At 36.3% G+C, this 19,215-nt stretch overlaps 1 protein-coding gene across 1 annotated transcript; it reads right to left on the bottom strand.

The window, feature by feature from the left end:
* Positions 1–4,784: 4,784 nt before the first annotated feature.
* LOC109020631 (homeobox protein knotted-1-like 6) lies at positions 4,785–15,638 on the bottom strand. Its single transcript, XM_035686829.1, has 5 exons — positions 14,972–15,638; positions 14,242–14,361; positions 13,998–14,133; positions 5,622–5,860; positions 4,785–5,161 (listed from the first exon to the last, which is right to left on the bottom strand). The coding sequence occupies exons 1-5, from the start codon at positions 15,278–15,280 to the stop codon at positions 5,003–5,005; spliced, it is 963 nt and encodes a 320-aa protein (XP_035542722.1). The 5' UTR covers positions 15,281–15,638; the 3' UTR covers positions 4,785–5,002.
* Between the last annotated feature and the right edge of the window lie 3,577 nt (positions 15,639–19,215).

Raw genomic sequence — 19,215 nt, 5'->3', positions numbered from 1 at the left:
TATACATTCACCAACATTCACTTATCCTTCCATTGCGTTACTTCCTGACTCTTCTGCAGAGACATTGAGCTCCTTAGACAATCCTCTCCCGGCTCCTCTCAATAGATCTGATACTTCTGATTGTCCTCCTACTACATCACAAGCCCCAAAGTCCTCTCAGGTATCTGAACCACGTCACTCCAATAGGGTTAGCGTACAATCTTCTCACCTTCAAGATTATAATATTTTTTTTCTACTCTTTCTACTCTCCACGAACCTCACGCTTATCTTGAGGCTAGTGCTAACCCTCTTTGACAGAAAAGTATGTCAAATGAGTTGAATGACCTTACCAAAACTCATACTTGGGACCTAGTGGATCTTTCACGTGGGAAAACTGCAGTTGGATGTAAGTGGATCTACAAAATTAAGACCCAGGTAGATGGATCCGTGGAATGCTATAAGGCACGCCTTGTGGCAAAAAGCTTTGCCCAAGATTATGGTATTGATTATGAGGAAATATTTGCTCCTATTGCAAAACTCAACTTTGTTAGATCCTCAATTGCAGTAGTAGCTGTTTGCAAATGGAATTATTTTAGATGGGTGTCGAAAATGCATTTCTCAATGGTGATCTTGTAGAAGAAGTATATATGCACCCTCCACCTAACTACGAACATCCTCCACATAAATTCAGTCGTCTTTATATGCGTAGTACTTTCTATGGGCTCAAGCAAGCTCCCTGTGTTTGGTTTGCCAAATTCAGCTCTGTGGTTGCTAAGCAAGGATTTCTTCCTAGTTCATATGACTCCACACTTTTTCTTCGTGTTACTGATGCTGGTATTATTCTTGTTCTTCTCTATGCTGATGATATGATTATTACTAGCGATGACATCACTAGCATTAGAGACCTTCAAGATTTTCTCAATCAGAATTTTGGAGAACTTAAGCTACTTTCTAGGACTTGAGGTCACATTGGGGGCAAATGGGTATTATCTTTCCCAAGCCAAATATGCTTCTAATTTACTCTCTAAGGCTAGGTTGATTGATAATAAGATAGCTAGCAGTCTTCTGAATATAATGTTAAGCTTCTTGCCACTAACGGTATGCCTCTTTTATATTCTACTTCTATAGACAGTTGGTTGGTAGTCTCGTTTACCTCACTGTTACATGGCCATATATTTCTTATGTTGTTCATCTAGTTAGTCAATTTATGAGCGCGCTGCGCACAGCATGTAACACCCCGTATTTTAGTGTATTTTTAATTGAATGATTATTTGTTATTAATTTAAAAATTGATTCTCTTGTTTTAAATTTTCATATTTTAGTGGGTTTATTTTTATGATTTTTAATTTTTAAAAATTAAATTTGACACGTTTCCTTAATATTAATAATTGTTATGCATTTAAATTTCTCTTTATTTTAAATTAGTTTATTGTTGGGTTTAATTATTTTATTTTCATTTAATCACTACGTTTGAATTATTTTATTTTACTTGTTATTTTGAAACCGTTTCCGATGGATCATTTTTGTGACCCAAGATGTAAGGATTGTACCTCATTTCTTTCATTCACTTTTTCCTTTTCCTCTTTTTTTTTTTTCTTCCTCTTTTTCTTTTCTCCTCATTTTTTTTCTTCTCTGCCTTCTCCCGCGCGACGTTCCCCCTCCCTCTCTCTCCCTTGTGCTTCTCCCTCTCCTCCCAGCCACCGTCGCGCGCCGCCGTGCGTGCCACCGCCCAACCCACTAGCTTCCCCACTGGCCGGCGACCACCTCCCTCCATTCCCAGCTCCTCCATCGCCGCCATTAGCCCCCATGCGCAACACTAAGCCGTGACACCTCTTGTGTTCGCGCACCGCCGTCACGCCACCTCCGGCCACCATTTCTTCACCACTTCATCCTCAACCTCTTAGCAACCCAATGCACCCAACCCCAGCTCCAATCCACCACCGGTGAAGTACATCCAACTCCATTTCTGATTTGGGCATTTTTGCACTTCAACCACCCTCTACGCCGCCACCCACGGCCAACCACCACCACCACTAGCTTCACCGACATCCCTGAGCCCTATCCTATCAATCTCGGGTCTTCGTTTGTCTCCGTTCAAAAGTGGATTTTTGAGACCCACGGCCACAGTACATTTTACACTGTTACGTTACTGTACCGCCACTTCTAGCACCCCCATGATCTTTCAAAAATTATATTATAGAATTGTAAGTATTTTCTCAAAGAACTTTTGAGATTTAAATGTATTTTCGTGCTAATTCATATTTATTGTGAATTGGTTAGTTGTGCCGGACTGAGTCCGGGGAGTAAGGGGGTTGGTTGTATTGGATTATGGAGTTCGTGTGATTGGTTTATGATGTGAGATTTGTTGATTGTTTCGGGTTTAAATATTGGTGTTTTGTGTTTGACGTGAGTTATGGTGGATATTGATGATTTTAGGAAGTGATGATATATTTTGGGATTATAAAGGTTTTAAATTTTGAGGAATTAAAATAGGTTATTTAAGAAGTTTAGGCTTAAATATCAAAATCCGTGAGTGATTGAAAAACTTACGGAAATTACGTGATTATTTTTATAGGTGACGATTTATAATTGACTCAACATTTTTGAGGAAAATTCTAAAAAGCTAAGTCGTCCAAGTAAGCGAGGTTCCTATGCTAGATTTGCATAAAAATAAATTGGGTTGAGGTTGATTTTTGAAAATATGCATGTTTTGTTATGAAAATAGATTTGAACTACCTCAATTATTTGTTCTGCATTACTCATGAAATTCTGTATAAGAAGGAAATATTTTTTGTCATGATTAGTGTAGACATGAGCTTATTTTGACATTTTGCTTCCGAACTGTGCGAAAGAGAGCAAATATGAAATTTTGTGCATAAATTATATTTTTGTGATCTGATTTTGTTTTGTTCTGAAAGTGTTCTGTACTTTGATATGATAAGATGTGATTTCTGAAACCTCTGGCATGACATTCTTTTTCTGTTCTTACCTTACCACGGGTATAAAACTGTGGCCTCTGTTTGGGTTGGTACCAACTTTTCTGTTTCTGGTGCACCCACTTTGGAAACAAAATGGTTTTCTACGTGGTCTTTCCTATATGCACACTCGGGGCTCCGAGAATGATAAGGGGAAGATTCACATTCTGTTTCTGCTCGGTTGGCCGTCAGGGTTTGCACAACCCTACCACGGGGGTCAAACATGAAATTCTGTTTTGATATGATGTTTCAGTTATGTTGTGCCAATGAAATTTTGAATAAGAATATTTTTGAACTTTCGCTCTAATATTTTGATAGCATGTTCTGACTCTGCATTCTGAAAATAAAAAGTGTTTTGTTCTGCATTCTGAAATCGGTGAATACTCATGTTTGCATACTAGTATATATTCTCTGCTTACTGAGTTGTTGATAACTCACCCCCCCTCTTATCTCCAATATTTTCAGATGATTTTTGGATATTTCAACTGAGGATCAGGACTATGAATATTTGTGTGAGATAACTTAAGAATAATGAATTAATAATAGAAAGTTTTCGATGAGTATTGGTGATTTTTTATAATTATATTGTTGAAATGTGAGTTTAAGTGACATATAGAGAAGTTGATAATTTTTGGGGTTACTGTATTGAGGATCTTATATACGAGTATATGTGGTTAATTAAATTTAAAGTGTTTACGTTTGATTTGAAGCTTTTGGAAGAGTATTAGTAATGTTGGAGTTGATTATCAGGTAATATGAGTTAACTCTCCAGACTCTTGGGGCAGGGCATTACATCGTGCATTATTCTGTCATTCTTCATATTCTGCGCTATGTCAAGGGCACTTTATTACATGGACTTCACTTCTCCTCACACTCTTCTCTTGAGCTCCGGGCTTATTTTGATACTGATTAGGCTAGTGATCTCACTGATCGTTGCTCCACCATTGGCTATCATTTTTATTTTTTGGACTATCAATGAGATATTAGTGTAACAAGAAACAATAAGTCTCGATCTAGGACTGAGGCTGAGTACACGCATTGGCCGACACCACTTCTACACTATTGTGGCTATGATGACTCTTAGTAGATGTGGGCGTTCATCAAAAGACTAGTTCTTCCATTCACTATGATAACCACATTGCTAGACAGATTGCTCGTAAAGATGTCTTACATGAACGTATCAAACATATTAAAAGACAGATTGTCATTTTGTTCGTCATCACTTTCAGCAAGGCACTTTGCATTTTCACTCCGTAGCCTCAAAAGATAATCTTGTTTATATTTTTACAAAATCTCATCCACCTAGTCGGTTGGGTAATCTTTGTTTCCAAACACCAGTTGAATCTACCATCTTGATTTTGAGGGGGATGATAGCATGTATTTACGTACCTTAATTAGATTAGTATCTTGTCTAAAATTCTAATAATAATATGGTAATATTCTGTAAATATTATAGGTCAAATATTTTGTATTTAGCTAGGTATTGATTTAATTTCCTTTATTACACAGGTTTTATTACGCTATAAATAGGCGAACCATGTACATTGTCAATACACAATTCTAGAGTCTTTAATTTCATATATAGTTTTCTACATGACATCAGTGCAACACCATCATGATGTCTCTAGTCGCTACTATCCGTGTGACACCTTTTTGTAGCAGCCATTGGTGTTCTCTTTAAAACTTTTCACACAAAATATTAAAGTGAAACTCATCAATCCTCTGTAGGTCAAAGGGGACAATCCAATGAGTCTATTGGTAACAAAGTGCGTGTCAAAATTCAAAATCGATGAGATGCCAATTAGACAAGGGGGTTCTAGTCAACCAAAATCATGTAAGAATTTCCATTATCATGATCAGCTACGGTCAACTTCCAAATTTACATGAAGATAAATACAATTATTTTTCCTTTAATTCTGCTAGGAAGTTAAACATATATATATCAATGGCAGTCAAGTTTCCATTTTTACATATACATGGAACCAACACAAGCATTAAATTATATGTGGGGAGACATTCGAGTATGTACATGCATGCACGTACGTCCGTCAATCATCTGCAAAGAATTGTCCTGAAAGATTATCCATAACAGCAAATTGCATATTCTCAGATGGTTTCCAATGACGCTTTCGTTGATTTATAAACCAGTTGTTGATCTGCTTCTGATCTAGGCCTGTTGATTCAGCAAGCGCGATCTTATCAGCTTCCTGAATGTTCAAGCAAAGCAAATCATCAGACTTTCCATCAAACTAGTAAGTTATGCAATTTTCCCAACTAAATACTTGATACAAAGAAGATTTCTGACCCTATATCCATGCATAAAAACGAAGAACAAAAACGGTGCCATATAAAGTAAAGATCGAAGAGAGACATCACGAAGATGTGAATAATAATAAAAATAACAGAAATTCTGGAAAATCTTAGTATTTTTCTAGCGGTAATCCTTCCTCTAAACCAGATGGTCTCCAAGATGACATTTTAGGTTCCCCCGGATTAAAGGTATAATCACACAATTATTTATGGGGAATCAAATTGAAATGAAGTCACCCAGCAGAAATCTGTAGCTGCTGCCATGTAGTGCCTGGTGTTTATGCAAGTTTTGAGATAAATGTCAGCTGCATGAAATTGCATGGTTTACAGATATAGATTTTAAAAGAGATGATTTACCGTTGGATATGGCCATTTATAATGAACATTCCACCACTGAAGCAATGCTTGCCTTGCTTCTCTTGGTAGCTTTCCTTTCTTCTTCTTCTTTGAGAACTCCAGCTTCAAGCTACCAATGTGGCTGCCAAACCTACGTAGAAGCCTGTTTTTAAGATCTTGGTCTTCTACCCTCTGTTTACTGTCTTGATTCTCCATTTCGCCTCCACTAAAATCCTCTTCAGATGATACAGCAGCTTCATCTGGCCAGATGATTCCAAAAACATTTAAAAAAAAAAACCGATACTCCAGTACACATGCTTACAGTTGAAACCAAAAAAGAAGCAAGAAAATATTGAAACTCTTTTAAGGAATCCACACAAGGCAGTGTAAAGCATTGCGATATCTCCTTACAAAAGAGAAAAGAAAACTGAGGTTGAAATTTTTTATACTTTTCCTGTGTCAATGCAAAACCAGGTGAAAACCTCGTCTCCCCCAATTGGGAGGCGCATTTCTCGGATTTATGCCAGAAAAGATTACCTCAAATACCTCAGACCAAATCCCCATAATGTTGGATTGTGGAGGTATGCAAGGGAGTTGGAGACATTTTAAATTTGAGAATATGTAGCTAAAAGTTGATGTCTTTGTGGATATGATTAGACAATGATGGACTTCATATCAGATCCAGAGCACTCAAAGCGTTATCTTGGTAGGTAAGACAACGCTCGAGGTAAATTGAAAGCTTTGAAGAAAGGTTTGAAGACTTGGAACAAGCAGATCTTCAGTAATGTGAAATTCCAAAAGAGGACTTCGCTGCAAGAGTTACAAGGCTTGGAGGGTCCTGAAGTGGTTAGAGTACTCTCGGAGAGGGACAGTCTTTGGAAATGCCAAGTTCTCTTATATCTTGAGAGGGTGACTTTAATGGAGGAGATATCATGAAGGCAGAAGTTGAGGGCCTTATGGATAAGGGAGGGGGAAGATGCAAGAAGATCTTTCACCAAGTTGCCAATTCGGAAAGGAGGAGCATTGATGCCTTGTTTAAATTCACATAGGAAAAGTCGGAAAGTACTAAAGTTAAAGTTGCAAGCCACAATAATCTTACAAGACATTTTGTTATCAAGTCCGATGGTAATCACAAGTGCAAAGATATTTGTACAGGAATTTAATATACATACACATCCAATATAAAATTTGAGAAAACAAACTGAAAGAGAAGAGAAGATAATTAAAGTGATTCAGTCTGGAAGCCAATGCCCACCGTGCACCAAATCCAAAAGACCTACATCTTAGTCGACAGGATTATCTCTTACACACACTTGAAATGTATTTGGTGAAATATTGGAGTACATATACCTGCTAACACCTCAAAACTCAAGGTGAAAGGAAAAAGTACTCAGATTGGATAGTGCGGATTCAAAAAGGTAAAAGTGATCAGATTGGTGCATAATAGGATGCAATTGGTTGACAAGAATCAGAACACATAAGAGATGTGAAGCACGTGGCAGAGGTAAGGGTCTAAACGATATGAGTTTGAGTAGATAATGGGTGCCCGAACCAACTCAACTGTACTGCTTAAGAGGCTGAATGTAGATTGAACTCAGAATAGAGTTTTCGGTATTCATCTCAGTCAGCTAGCAGCAATAGTTGTTCGAATTCGACTCAAAAACTGAATTATAATCTAGTCGAATGCTTGAGCTTGAATGAACTCAGCAAGTAGTTTACTTTGTGAACTTTCAAGTTTAACATGATGGTAAAAACTACCAAGTACTAAAATGTTACTGATTATCAACATCATGTGAGTAACATATTAAAGCAAGTTAATATATGTATATGGGAAATAACAGATAATAAGTTAACATGTTAGAGATATATGTTAGCAATATAATGTTGCTAACATATTAACTAACATATATTGGATACACTAATTCCGCAACATATTAGTGTGTCGTTTAACTAATTAGTTAGCTTATTGATATACTTAATACTACATATGACATACCAACATAGGTTTATTTATTAAATATATGTAAATATATAATTTATTAATGTAAATATATACCTATACATATATTAATATTTTCAAACAAGCTTTGAGCCTAATACAAGCTTGTTCACAAACATTTATCGTTCAACTATCAATCATAATTTTGTGCTTACAAATAGTTCGATGGAAGAATATTTTCAACTGAATTATTTGATCCATATGAGAATTAAAAAAACACTTAATATAACATGCACATAATAATATTACCTAAGAAGACTTTGTAAAATAGTTTTTTTAATACCTTGAATCGTTTTGATATCGACTTTTCAAAATTACTTTGCTATATTCAGAATAAACTAAACACAAAAAAAAAAAAAAAAAAAATTATATGCTACAAAATCATTCCACTCTTTCTCACAATATGAAGTGGCATTGTCCATCAACTTTTGAATTATTTTGTTTTGAAATAATTCAAAATAAGATGAAAATGAGATAAGAGTGTAATACATGATTGTATTACCAACATGCAAAATTAGGACTAATTGCAAAATCAATACCTAAGTTTTCATGTTTTTGCAGCTTGAAATCTTAATTTTCAAATTTTTCAAAATTAATACCTAGACTTCAAAAAACTATACCTTCGTCAAATTCACAATAGAAAGCTAACGATACCATGTGTCAATCTTTGATTGACTAACACATGCTTCAATGTTCACGTTAAGTTGACACATGACATATTAATGTCACGTGGCAGTTCTTCCATCAATTTTTTTGACAAGAGATTGACATAGTTGTATAATTAACCTAACAAAATCCAAATAGCTAAATTTTAAGTAAGCTTTTATTAAAAAAAAAAATAGATCCCACTTTATTAAATTATAAAAAAACTTGATTATTTAAGAATCTACCTAACATTCCTGTTAACCTAAATGATTAACTTCCGATCCTCAATCCTGATACAATTTTTTTTTTTTAGTTTTTTAAAATGAAAATGACAAGATGATTATGTTTTGGTTGAGTGTGAATTGGACCTAAAAGAGTTGTAACATTGCCCTACTAACATATACCTAGAGAGACATTGAAGGGGGGAGGCAGCTAGGGGACCCAGATTCAACCTTTCTGACAGATACTCAAGCAGACAAGGATTTGACCGCCTATGAGAAGGGTACACTGCACACACCACGCCTAGGTGGCAAACGAAAATTTTTTTAAAAAAAAGGGAAAGTGGGGCCACTCTCAGTGTCTGGTTGCGTCGGCTGTCAGTCCCAGTGAGCAAGCTTCAAGATGGTATGAGATTAGATTGCTGGATATGGATATCTATTCTTAACGTTTATGTATTACATTCTACATTATTTTGTGAAAAACCCACACCCCATAAGCACTCCACTCCTCATCACACACACTCTGCCTGTTTGTTTTTCTGTCTCAATCACTTCATCAATCAATATGGTCAACTCACCATCTCCCCAAGACCCCACTGCCTGTGGCGCAATGTGCTGCAGACGACGGTTTTTATATGTTCGATAGTATTACCCAATGAACCGAAATAAACTGTTTATTTCTGGTAGCGGTATCACCGACTTTATGCAAGTCTACATATGAAAAAAATACCCTAGCCAGAGAGAATTGGACCTGTCTTCACTGCGTGCCCAGAGAAATCAGACCATAAAAGTACACGTTTTAACGCAGTGAGAAGAATTGACGAGGGTGCCAGACACAGTGAAAGCGGACTACTAAAGTGGAAAAGAGCTTGATTTTTCCGGTGAACTCAAAAAAGGGAAAAGGAAGTGTCAAAAGTGTGTACCCAAAAACGACAAGATGATGGGTGGGGTGGTGGGGGCCTTGCACCTCCCCAACTAAAAGCTGAAAATGCGGCACGTGCCATGCACAACATTAAGCGCGAAGACCCACGAGGGCAAACTACAGATCAAATGTCCATGGGATTGACAAGCTAGCAGTGGGCACGATCAGTGTAGACAGAAGAAAGCTCAGTGCGTGGGGATGAGAAAACTCGGACACACAGATACATACACACTCTCTCTCTATCTCCCCCCATAAAGCTGTACATAGCAGCGAAAACTGCGGGCGTACATGTGAGTTTACTTTACTTGGGAACTCCTTGGACACCCGCTCGACCCGGGCTTTACATAGCAAAGCTTAATTTCATCGAACGTTTATTATCCACCGCCCCCCACCCACAATTATTGACACCTCGCAATCACACACTCTTACCAAATCACTTGAGGCTACTCGTACAAACTTTTGAAGGAGAGCCACGAAGACGTTGGAGATCAGACCCCAAAAATAAGGAAGGAAAAAAAGCAGAACCACTATTCTATAATATGCTAAAAGAAGAAAACCCCAACCTCCAGAATTTTGCCCCATTGCAAAAAGGTATAGAACAAGGGCTCTACCCCACTATAGCACAGTGGGGGGCAAAATGCAAAGGGTGTAGATTCAGCGGTGCCTTGCATGCAGCAAAGACAAATATACCAGGAATATGAACTACCTGACTAACAAAGACAATACTAATGCTAGCATCCATGCACCAAAAATAAGCAAATGCAATATATATATATATATATATATATATATATATAAAGATTGTTTTGCCAACCAAAAAAAGAGATCGAGGGATACAGGAAATGAGTACATGAATTGTAGTTATAGGAACACTAGATTTGTCTCTGAAATGCAGCTCTTGCTTAAACCATGGATGAGCAAAGCAAGAGATAATAGTTAACCAAATTCCAGTTATCGTCCAAGTAGCACGTATCATATGTGAGCATCATATTGCAAGTACATGACAAGTGCAACATTTCCAAACCCACCATTCGGACGAAAGTTCCTTGTTATGCGTATCGAGACATTTCAATTCCTAGTACTACAAGGATGTTAAATAATTCAATGCAGATTATTCTACTTTCGTTTGTAACGGGTATTGTCCTATTTCACCCGCACATCAGGAGTGATAATCGCTGACAGAAGCTGAAATGTCTTACATTACTGAAGATGCAAGAGCATGCAGCAGCATATCACAGAGACCCGGAATGCCAACCAACTTACAATGACCTAAAAGCGGAGGTTGTAAATGCATAGGCTAATGAAACTATTTAATGAAAACAAGGCCCAAGAATGCTACAACTTGCCAGTAAGCAACAATAAGAAATATGCTCTGCAAATGCTAAAACTTTGTAAAGAGAAGCAAACGTCTCTTATAGGTCATTAACAATCCAACCACGTGAATATATGCCTATAGAATGTCCAATGTCTGGACATCTGCAATGGTCAGATATCTGAAAACAAATTATCCCTTTTCTTGTATTTTTGGCAAGTTAAGGAATCATACTTTTGCAAAAGAGGTATTAAGAGAACCCACGAAAACAAAGGCAGTGAAAGGCAAATATAATAATGATTATAAAGCATGCATCAACAAAAAGTTGATTTGTACTTCCAAATAAAAGCAATGGCAGTAGCCAAACATAACTAAACAGATTTTGTTGAGAAATATTACTAACCAGATTACCGTGATTTACATATTTTTAGCAAAATGTCGTAAAATATCTTCAGCACTATCTATGGAACAATTAAGGCAGCATATATACAAGCCACCAAGGGTGGTGCTCATCATGTTCTTTGGATTACTCTCATATGGTTTGGAATGCGCTAGGTCTTGGGTCTGAATTCGAATATGGATTTATCTTAGACTTTTAACATTAGCCATCTAAGGATTCATTGAAGTTCCTAGTGGAGTTGTGGTCTAGGCTATGGCTCAAGCCCGATTTGATGGAGTGCATGCGTGTGGCTTCCCGACACGTAGTGCCCTCCTATCCAGTTCCTAGCAAGTAAGTTACTAAAATAGTCATGCTCAGATTATAATTAAGGAGACCTCCAGTTGTCCCCTCCTACAATTTTCACCGAGAAAAAAAAATGCAGCTATACCCATGCCAATGGCAAGAGATCCACTCCTGTGCAATCTATGACAGAAGTAAATCACTCTCTCGAAAAAGACTATGTTTCAGATATTATATAACTAACCATATAGCAAGTCTGTGACATTAAGAATCAACAAACTTTAAAATTAACAAAATACAGCGATGTATGCTCACATGATATATGTAAGATTCGTGTGCCAATTTTTTCTTGTTGATAATTTAATGAGAATGACTAACTGAATGAACTCCATTTAAGTTGGTTAAATTACTTTCAAACTACCCCAAAACAATTTCCGAGAAAGTACAGATGTAACTTTAGCTGCCAAGCAGCATTTCAGCCGTTGGACAAATCCCAATGTTCATTTTTCATGTCCAATCATCTGTAATGGTTTCCTCATGCTCTATCGGAACTTGAAACCATAATAAAGCAACCAGACCAGGCATCAATGCATGCCATTACTGGTCAACCAAAAATTTTGGCAGGCTCATGTAATTTACAACAGATGCATTAAATGGATGCAATACAATAAAAAGACACCAACATGTTGTGTCTTACAGTTTTTAATCATTTGTGCTAGAAAAGAGAGAGAACAGACAATGCTCCATCCAATCAGATCAAAGAGAAGTACCCATCCCAAAAAGATCTAACAAATTAGATGCTGATAATATAGAACATAGGTATACTTTAAGTACTTTTTTCCTTCTAATCTGGTGTACTTTAAGTACTTAAACTTACTTTATAAAGTAGATTAAGCAGCAAATTAATAAACAAAACGGAAGGTCAATGAAGGATTTCATATAACATGAAGAAAGAGATAAAATCCCACCCCCATCTCACTGATCTTTCCTCCGACATCTATTCATGATAAAACAAAAGCTTGCCATTTTTTTCATTTCTTTCGATTTGCTAATTGAAATGCCGGAAAAAGCTGATAAGAGGTGAATTTAATTATTTAACTTATAACTTTCTTTCATGTATGAGTCATACTATGCCTTAATAAATAGACACACGTGGAATAGTTAATTAAATAGGGTGTAAAGCGTGGAATTAGAATTCAAGTTCTGGACTTATACTCAAACATTATGTTAAATCATCATTTGTTCCAAAAGTTTAAATCGTCAAGAACATATGAATCTAATGATTTAATTTATATTCTAACAAGAACATCCACGTAGATGATATAAAATTTCCAACTTCACACAAGTTATGATTGTATCTCTTGTCATAATATAGATGAACTTAAATCTTTCCAATTTTTGGGCACTTTTTCAGGTGAAAATGTGAACTCTTTCATGTTTATAAGTAACATAAATACAATTATTGAATTTCAAACCTTTACATTTGAACTCTATACTGCTCAATAATTGGTAACTTGTTCAATCAACTAACATGCATGAACTTCATAGCCATATATGGTAACTTCGAAGATGATAACTAAGTGGTATACAAGCGATCGATCCTATAAGCTTTATCAATCTATTAACATGAAGTTAGAAACTTTCTCCATTGATATGTATAAAGTCATGTTTTGCAAGAATAAGTAGAACTCATCTAATTTATAAGTTTATATGAATGATCCACAACGTCAGCATGATTCGAGTCATTGACATTATTCGAGTATGATAACATTATGGAAGCTTCAAAATGGTTTTCTAATTAACCATTGCATTCTCTAAGCTGAAAAATCCAAAGAATGAAAAAGCATCTGTCTGCCGAGAGAGAGAGAGAGAGAGAGAGAGAGAGAGAGATCACTAGAGCGGGAGAAACCCCATTTGAAGAGCACGCGAGGAAGAACTGGCCTATTTGGAAGAAGCTTAAAACTGGATTCTCCAACAGTAATGATTATACGGAAAGAAACATGAAATGTCAGTGTTCTGTCATTTAAACTACTATTGGATATGTCTTAGTCATTACTAATCCCTGAAACGTCAAAATCAGAATCTCCAGTTCAAATGAAAACAATAAACTGAAAAGAGAAAAAAAGGTTCTTACACAGTGAAAGCATTCCCAATAGGTCATAATCCCAAGCAACGATCAGTGGATATAGAAACATTCGCTGATCTAATTAAGAAGTGGGTCTCTATTTCTCTAGGGTTTTTGTTTGTTTGGCTGATAATTTCCATATCCGAAACTTTTGGTTGGAATTCCACGAGTATTATCGATCACCGTAAATTAATGGGTTCTTTTCAGAAACAAGAAAATTAAATAGAGACTAGTACTAGGAAAGTAAAGGTTTTTCGTTCATATGGGTTTCCTATGCTAACGTGAGAAGAAAACCACGGTATCGTGCGCATTAGTGAAGACAATGAAGGATATAGATAGTGATTGCTTCTGTTTCTTAAGACCGGGAGCATAAATTGCAGTACTCTGTGCAGCACCAAAACCAATAAATCTTGGATACGATTCATTAAGAAATAACTTCTAAAAGTTAAAGCATCCTAATTCCGATTTCGGAGAGACAGAGACGGGGAGAGACTGACCGGGAAGGCTTCCATTGGAGGCACCTATGCAGAGATTGGTGAGCTGCATTTCGATCTTGTTCAGGAATGTGGTTGCCTCATCTAAAGGCCTCGCAAGATCGGACTTGTACTTTACCAACATGTCACAGTAGGTTTCCTTCAGACACACAATGAAAGCGAAATAACTTAGGAAGCAATTTATGAAGACAAAAGCTTATAGAGAGAGAGAGAGAGAGAGAGGAAAAAGGAGATAGAGGTGGGAGACCATGAACTCGTCGAGCTCGGGATCGGCTCCTAAACACGAAGAAACAGCGTATCGACTACAAAGCCCGTTTTCTCGCTGGATTTCATCTAACAAACTTGCTATCTCCGGAGGCGCTCCTACCTTCAAAAAGGAGACCATTTCGATACATGCATCAGACCAATCTAGAAAACACACTTGTAGACTCTCAAAATATGCAGTAAAACAAAATTAGGGACTCAAATTTCTCTACCCTTAGAAATCCCAAGAAAGTTAAGCTTGTAACACATGGTTCACACATGGTTCGCCATGTTTTCAAAAAGAAAAAATATGACTCCTAATATCCCTCCTTCAAACTTAGAATTAACTGGGAGCAAATAGGAGAGGACCTGATGAACTTCATCAAAGCCAATATCATCAGAGATAGTGTAACACTCTCACAATGGAAGCTTAAAATTCCACAACCAGGTAGGTTACTCTTCCAGGCGTAGTACATAGTATTTGACCCACACAGACGCATAATAACATATAATTGAAATTTGAAAAAGCCCAAATGAAAGACATGCTCTATAAGGTTAACAAAACCAAAGTTTTGAGTAGTTTGTGGCAACAAATACAAAGAAACGACAGAAAACCAGCGACCAGAAACAACGAAATATTTTGTGTGTAGATAGATATATATCCGGCAGGACTAGGAGCTACACCTGCTGCTGGTTTTTGCACCAGGAAAGACGAGGAGGTCGTTATTATTCACCTTTTGGCAATCGATGTAAGCTTGAAGCAACCGAGGGTAGCAAGGATGGGAGGCGATTTTGGCTTTGATCATGCTGGACATGTCCTCCTCGCGTTGAATTTCGGGGGCGATGGAAGCGGCCTCCGATGCTACCGAGAAGTGCTCGTCGGATCCGAACATGGGAACACGATTGTCGCGGAAGGTACTCGCCGACGAAAAGAAGCTCTGGTAGTAATCCGCCGCTGGAAGGATTAGATTTTCCGGGTACAAAAGCGTCTTGTAGTTGTCCGAGTACTCGGCCATTGAGTTCAGACCGTACATTTCATCCATCCCCAAGCACTCCTAAGCTATCCTTGTCCTTCTACTATCGTCTTCCAAGTAAAACGATGGAAACAGACAATTCGATATGATGCAAAACAACAAGAACAAGGAGTACTCGGAGACTTCTTTCTTAAAAATAACGAACAGTAAACAGCTCAAAATTTTCTTTCATCGTTATATATAGATATAAATATTGTATTGTTTTTGACAGAGAGATTGGATTTGATGGAAGTAGAGTAGCAGAGAGAACTGCAAGTGTTCTAGGGGTGTGTGCACTTTTTTTTCTCTTTTCTCTTGGCGAACAAACAAGCGAAGGAAGATGTTTGAGAGGAAGAGGATGAAAGATTGAGGAGGTTGAGGGGTCCCTTCGTCTTACACTTTTTCTTTACCCTTTATGTATTTAATTTATTTTAAAGTAATTATAGAAGTAATTAACATTAGAGGGTTGATTAATCAATCCATCATTGAAAACACAAAACCACGTGTGCGCAGTCAAATTGGACGTACCCCCTTATTCCCTTCCCTCCCTCCCTCAGGCTGCCTTTTTCTTAATCCTCATTACTGCTAATTAATTACTAACAAGTAACACCTCACCTGCACTATTCTATAAATAGCAATGTTTCACCCGCGCGCCCTTCCACTCTCCCTTTCTAGTGAGAGCGTTACACTACCTTGATTCCCCCCCACCATGCAAATTAACAGTCATAAACAATAACATTAACACATTAAGTTTTGGTTTTTACTTATATTTTTAATAAATAAGATTCCATTAAACTAATGTATATAGGCATAACTTCCAATTTTTAAAATAGAAGTCTGAAATTCGAAGCACCAGTCTTTAAATCAATATATATATATATAGACAGATTTAAAAGGTAGAGATCGATCAGGGGCTACATGTCGATGTTAAAGTAATGGAAGGCAACAAGTCTAAAGTTGTGTTTGGATGTTGAAGTGAGTTGAGTTGAGATAATAAAATATTATTAGAATATTATTTATTATTTATTATTATTATTATTATTATTATTATTTTGAGATTTGAAAAAGTTGAATTGTTTATTATATTTTGTGTTGAGATTTGAAAAAGTTATAATGATGAGTTTAGATGAGTTGAGAAGAATTGTGGTTCCAAACGAAGCCTAAGGGTTTTTTTTTTTTTTTTCTTTTGGACAAAAATGAAGAAAATGAAAGAGAAAAATCATAACATGGCTAGCTAGTTATATAGGAAGGGATTTACGATGCATTAATTACTATTCACTATCACACGCCACATTTATAACTTTTTCACAAGGTGTGAGGTATTTTTCATAGGATATAAAAGTATTTTTCGTAAGATGTGAGATGTGGGATGGTGAATAGTGATTGATGAGAATAATTTTTCATATAGGAAATGTAGTTCATTTTCCTCGCTTGATTTTCAGTAAATTATAAAAATGTTTTGATTATTATAGAATCTCAATCAAATTGAAATCTTATATATAGAAAGCATTAGTCCTAATATAGAAAGCATTAAACTGGCTATGTAACTTACTTATAGGCCACCTTTCATTCTCTCAAAATACTTGGATTCACGAAAGTGATGGAATCATGTGTGCTTTTAATCTTGAGATGACTGTCGAATAGTTTAAAATCAATCTGTCCATATAACCAAAGTTTATGGATGTTCTGTTTATTTCTTACGTGACAATTGACATGACTAACAAAAATACACTTAAAATATTCATCCTTCACCTACGTTTCGGCTAATGTTCCCTAACTTTGTGACATTTTATTTATTCTATTCAAGTAAAAAAATAATCCAGAAAGAAAAAAATTCTGAAATTTGAGAAATTTTCCTTTACATAATATTATTATTAAATCATATCACCCAAATTTGGTTTATCAGAATTTTTTGCCACACCCAATTAATAGAAAATTCCTAAAAAATTAATAGAAATATCTTTTGGTAGGTCTTTCAAAAACGATTTAATTATTAGTTTGTAATTTTATCAAATTAAGCACCATAATGAAACCTTACGTGTTTCACATTAATGACCAAAATAGAGGTCTGACATGGAAATGTAATTAACTGAAAAATGTAGCTCTAATATTACTACATAATTAAGCTTTTAAATAAATAAAACTACTTAGACAATTGTGGAATCAAATTGTGGAAAGTTGTCTCCTTTTCTTTTTAGTTAATAAATTAGACAAATATATTAGGGGTGATACCTATCTCGCAACCCGCCCTGCATGGGTGGGAGGTGGGATTTACCTTCCCGAAATTCACCCCCACACAATCAAATAACAAATTGAGTAAGATTACAATTGACTTATGACATCATTTCGTATAATTTGGAGTGGTCATGGTGGTGGGAAAGTGGGTGTGCTGTGCTGTGAGACTGTAAGATTATAAAACCTGAAATATTAATAAAAAAATAAATTAGAATTACAAAAAAGAAACAAAAATCATAAATACAAATATCATATAGATATGTTAAAATTATAAATATTAAAATTACTAACCAATATGAGAATGAGATTAAGATGAGATCATTAGGATTATGATGGAGCATATATGACAGTGAGACTCCTAAAAACCCCCACATCTAAGATATGAATTGGGATCATTTTGATCCAATTCTGAATGCAAACCAATGTCTCCATAGTGGTTGGAGATAGTGAGCTCCTATATTGATCTAATATGTGCCTTCTTGTGCTAAAGACCGACTCTGAGACTATGATACTAATAGAGGTGGCTAAAATACTGCGGACATTCTCTCCAACGACGGGATACTTGACGATATCAGTTTTCCACCAAGATATGATATGAAACCCTCGCGTAAATGGATGCAAATCCAATGCCAAGTATCTATCCAACTTTGACTAGGTCCTCTCACCCCACTCTAACCTACGCCGTTTCCCCATCCCGACTTCGGGAGGAGTCGGTGCGGTAAGTGTAAGTGCTAAAGCATTATCACTCCTGAACTCGGCAAACTCATCAAACAATCTACCAACGATTTTCCTAACCCTTGCCGCAATATGATCCACACATGTCTTCCCGTGTGCCATTCCCAAACCATATACCATCAAATTTGTATTGAGAGTTAAAAACAATAGCCACATATAGAAAAATGTCCAAGCTACTCAAATCTCTCAAATACTTACCATACTTAACCCTTATGCTCAATGTCATTTCCCGCAGCCTAGTTTGGTTATTACACATGTCATCCAATTCTTTTTTCACTTTACATATTTCCTGAAAAAAATTATTAGATATAGGGTACAAAGAACCAGAAAGCTTGGTTGTGACCTCTTATAAAAGTCTCAAAAAGTTTACAAAAATCCCAACTACTACCTCTCAATCATCATTAATAGGCTTGCCTAATCCCCCGTCATCTTCAAAATGTTTAACATAGTGAATGTTTTCGTCACCCAATAAGTTAAAGGCACCCTTATACTCTTGGGCCGTTTCCAACATCAAGAAGATTGAATTCCATCTTGTAAGAACATCAAGACAAAGACCCTTCTTGCATTCAATACCCACAAATCTCAACAATCTTGAATTTCTCAAATCTAGTAGGTGAAGATTTCACAAACCTCATCACACTTCTATCTCTTGCAACCAAATAATCAAGATCTCTCAAACTATTAGTCACAATAAGATTTAAAATATGTGCAGCACATCTCACATGCAAACACTTACCAGCCATGATTGATTTATTGGCCTATCTAAGATAGTTCTAAAGATGCATCAAAGTGACATCGTTGGAAAATATTTTGTCAACTGTTACTGTGACAATCCGCTTTAACCCCTACTCTTTTATTGTGGCCACCAAGGCACTCTCAATGGGCTCACCCTTGTTATAAGAAATTCGACAAAACTTTAGAATATTTTTTGTGTAATTTCCAATCACAATCAATAAAATGTATCCTCAAAGACATACAATTAAAATTTTGGACAG

This window comes from Juglans regia, chromosome 16 (genome assembly GCF_001411555.2).
Source record: "Juglans regia cultivar Chandler chromosome 16, Walnut 2.0, whole genome shotgun sequence".
In the NCBI taxonomy this organism is placed as follows: Eukaryota; Viridiplantae; Streptophyta; class Magnoliopsida; order Fagales; family Juglandaceae; genus Juglans; species Juglans regia.
Note: the sequence above shows the minus strand (reverse complement) of the source record. Positions and strands in the feature narration are given on the sequence as shown.